Source organism: Nanorana parkeri, unplaced genomic scaffold, assembly GCF_000935625.1.
Source record: "Nanorana parkeri isolate BGI_ZX_2015 unplaced genomic scaffold, ASM93562v1 scaffold1013, whole genome shotgun sequence".
Classification (NCBI taxonomy): domain Eukaryota; kingdom Metazoa; phylum Chordata; class Amphibia; order Anura; family Dicroglossidae; genus Nanorana; species Nanorana parkeri.
The window spans coordinates 66,444-70,591 of NW_017307281.1; the positions used below are offsets into that span (position 1 = coordinate 66,444).

Here is a 4,148-nt window from a genome sequence, read left to right on the forward strand (position 1 = left end):
ATTCTAGCATAGGACAGGCTGCTGTATCAGAGGGAGGACATGGCAATTTATGTGTGAGGGTCAGTTCACCCCATGTGCATAAAACATACTCCCCGGCACCCAGTACTGCTTACTGGTACAGAGGATGTATTTACAACCCGCTTGGAACATCTTTAAAAATCAGAGATCTCAGTTATGTGTGTTTGTGCAAACATGGAACTAATGCACCTGAGACGGAACCTAGAAGCAGGTTTTAAAGTGGACCTCTCAGTTATTTTTGAAGTCTGTCTTTGAGCTCCACTCTGGTGACTTTGCCTAGGCTGAGATGATGTCACAATGACATCTCAATGATGTGACTTTGCCTAGTCTGAGATGATGTCATGATGACAGCTCAATGATGTGACTTTGCCTAGGCTGAGATGATGTCATGATGACATCTCAATGATGTGAATTTGCCTAGGCTGATATGATGTCATGATGACATCTCAATGATGTGACTTTGCCTAGGCTGAGATGATGCCATAATGACATCTCAATGATGTTACTTTGCCTAGGCTGAGATGATGTTACGATGACATCTCAATGATGTGACTTTGCCTAGGCTGAGATGATGTCATGATGACATCTCAATGATGTGACTTTGCCCAGGCTGAAATTATCCCATGATGGCGTCTCATTGATGTGACTTTGCCCTGGCTGAAATTATGCCATGATGACATCTCAATGATGAGACTTTGCCTAGGCTGAGATGATGTCATCAGTCTGCTGCAGGCAGGAGGAAGCAGTGGTCTGGACTTGGACCGATCTCTGAGCTGCACTTGTCTATGGCTGGCTGACAGTGGCATTCTAGCAACCCATTACATTAGGAGTCCTCCTCCACTGTAGTCATTGGTTGCTAGGACCGATGGGCGGTCCTAGCAACCGATGATGCCAGAGGTCTTCCTCCTCTGCAGTCATTGGTTGCTAGGACCACTGGGCGGTCCTAACAGGTCCAGTGCACCTGCTGCACTGTAACGCATGGTCAGCGCATTGCGCAGTATCGATTCGTCCCTCTGCAGCCACCCCAGTTTCTCATGTGCCCCCTCGAGAAAATGAATTGCCCAACCCTGGTGTATGGGGTTCTGTGATCTCTGTTAGAAGTAAAAATACCTGTGTTACTTGTACACATTACATAGCATGCCTGCACTGATTTATCTGATGCTAGGTCCAATATAACTCAATCCCTTTGTAGGAAAAAAGATGTGCATTCTGCAGAGTCTGTTTTATGCACTTGCAATGAGCTACCCCTCCAAGAGCTCATTTCCTCTTATTATAAATTGGTGAGCTGCATGACGCTTTCTCTCTTTATTTTCATACGTATACATACAATGGGCCCATAGCCACCCAGGCCTCTCGTGTTTCACAGTACTTTTGTGGAAGGTTGTTGTAACCTCTAAGTTAAGGCATTAGTATTCAAGACCCAATGATAGCTGAATCACAAATCCAGAGACAGCTTGAAAGCAGCATGCGGCTTCCCCATATGTTTCCAAATGCTTATGGAGACATCTGCTTTTCTCCTAGCGGCAGAAGCAGGTTTATTCGAGGTCCTTTTCGCTGGTAAGCAGAGCTGTGTTCTGGAGAAATCGGCTGTTGTGTCAGGATGCAATAAATATGATATTCTGGGGATCAGTCTTACATAAGGCTTGGCTTTCTCAGAAGAGCAAATTAAGACCATAAATTGACACAAAGCTTCACTAAATCTTTGGCAAGACAGCAGAACATCAACCCGATGAAGTGACGCGAAGATATCCTGGCCTGACAGAGGAGGTACAGAGAGATAAACTGCACACAACCGAGCAGCACTGTTTGCCTTTCCAGCGTCTCTGTGTTTGAGTTTCTCTCTCCAGATGTCTTTGTGAGGAACCTCTGCCAGAAGCCGTCTTCACAATTTACCATCCACCGCTGGCCGGAGAGGAGACTGGAACCCTCGCTGGTAGGGTTGTGAAGAGCAGATGTTACCGCATATTACTCCTAGAAAGGAAACAGATGGTTACACAGGTTTCCAGGTGTATCAAGAGGAGGAAATTAACATAGGAACGTCCTTCTAAAGAGTCAGTCAGGCCAAAAGTAATGATTTAGCTATAAGTGGTACCTAGTGGGATGACTCAGACCTTGGCTTCTTTTATGTCTTAGATCAAGGGTGGGTACCTTTGGCTCTCCAGCTGTGGTGAAACTACATGTCCCATGAGGCATTGTAAGACTCTGACAGTCACAGGCATGATGTCTAGGGGCAGAAGCATGATGGGATTTATTGTTTCACCACAGCTGGAGTGCCTAGTTTACGTGTCTCTGTCTTAGATACTCCAACAGCAACGGGTCCCGGTCAAAGTTGCTGAGTGTCTCTGTCAAGGGCGTCCGGGTGTCACCCAGAGTGGGTACCGGGTGACACCCTGCAATGACGTCAACGCGCATTGCCTGGCCATCTTACTGATACCAGCCGGCGGCCATCTTCAGGTGAACGTCCCATCCTCCAGTGAGTCATTTTGGTGTCACCCCTCCAATGGTGGACTAATGTCTTTATTCAACCTCAAATACTATGTAACTATGTAATGGTGCCGTCACAAGGCGGGCCACACCCCACCGCACCCCCTTGTGGCGCCACTGGTCCCTGTCCACCTGGGAGTTTTGGGTAAACCCAACCACCTTTGTATGTTGCAGTTTCTCCTGTTACATTCCCCATAATATAGATATAAATACAGCAAACACAATGGGAGCCCCTCACGATGCCCACAGCAGGTGCTCAGGCCCAGGAACACAGCATGGACATCTCACTAATATATATAAGAAATTGTTACATGGTTTAACTCTATGGCATCTACCAAAAAGTAAAATATACGTTTTAGATGAACTGATCCTGTGAAGAGAAGTAGTAAGATTCTCATGAACCTGAAAAATGGCGCACACTCAGGTGTAGCCCAATAGATTTTTCTGGTCACCAGGGACAGGGACTATAAAGCCAAAGCCACATCTATGCAGAATAAAGCCTATTCATCTGGTTATAGGCATGAGGTCTACTCTCCTAGCCAGAGGCTGCTTGAAGATTGACTTGGCAGCAGCTGCAGTGGGTACAGTACTGTATACTCTACAAGCCAATGGGATTAAGACTGGTTCTCTTTATAGGCTAGTCCACCCACAACTAATATTGCAGTCATGGGTTGGTGCTGGTAGGTTGAATTATTTATCTCTGCAGTTCCAGTGTGCAAAACTGCTCAGTTGACTGCCTGATACATCTCTCATGTGGAGGGACTGTCCCTAATGACCAAATTCCTCTGTCCCTCTTTCCTCCTCAGTTGACCTCTTTTTTGGTCTGATTAAAAAAAATGATTCTGTACCAAAACCTTTATCTTCATCATTATCTTGCTTATTACTTTATCTTATCTTTATTACTTGGGATGCACCAATATCGCTTTTTTCAGTATCGAGTACGAGTACCGATATTTCGCTTTCGGTACTCGCCAATACCGTGCTTCTACTGGCATGGAGTCGGCTTCCCGGGCAATCAGAAACATGGGCGGTGGGTAATGTCATGTTGTTTTGCTGGCTCGATTGTGATTGGCCGGGAAAACGGCTTCCCAGCCAATCAGCACCAAGCCGGCTTCCCGACCCATCAGGAAACCATGTGGCGAGTAATGACCAGCCTGCTGGCTTCCTGATTAGCTTCCCAGTCAGCATGGAGCCGGCTCAATGATGATTGGCCGGGAAGCCGACTTCCCAGTCCATCAGCATGGAGCCGGCTTCCCGGCCAATCAGGAAGTCGGGAGGTGGGTCATTACCCACCACCTGGCTTCCTGATTGCCCGGGAAGTTGGCTCTATGTTCCCCTATGGCACTGTCGGTCAGAGGTAATCTTCCTCTGACCGGAAGTTCCGGTATCAGGGGAGGTAGCGCAGCATTTGAGCGAGTACGAGAACTTGCCCTAATACTTGGTATCGGTACCAATACTAGTATTGGTATCAGTGCATCCCTATTTATTACCTTATCTTGTTTATCATCATCTTGTTTATTACCTTTATCATTATCTTGTTTGCTTTTTGAAAGAACCAAAGTAAAGGAAATGTAATGGTGAAAAAAAACAATTCTGGGTTTAAACAATCATTTTTTGCATATAAATTCTTAATGGGGTTAAGGAAC

General features: G+C 46.2%; 1 protein-coding gene across 1 annotated transcript in view; it reads right to left on the minus strand.

Moving 5' to 3' along the window:
- Nucleotides 1–1,571: 1,571 nt before the first annotated feature.
- The window catches only part of ATOH8 (atonal bHLH transcription factor 8), a 51,940-nt gene continuing 49,363 nt past the window's right edge, over nucleotides 1,572–4,148 (minus strand). Inside the window, exon 3 of the mRNA XM_018567130.1 lies at nucleotides 1,572–1,989. Coding sequence (XP_018422632.1) covers nucleotides 1,984–1,989 — 6 coding nt within the window. The 3' untranslated portion in view covers nucleotides 1,572–1,983. The remainder of the gene's footprint in view (nucleotides 1,990–4,148) is intronic.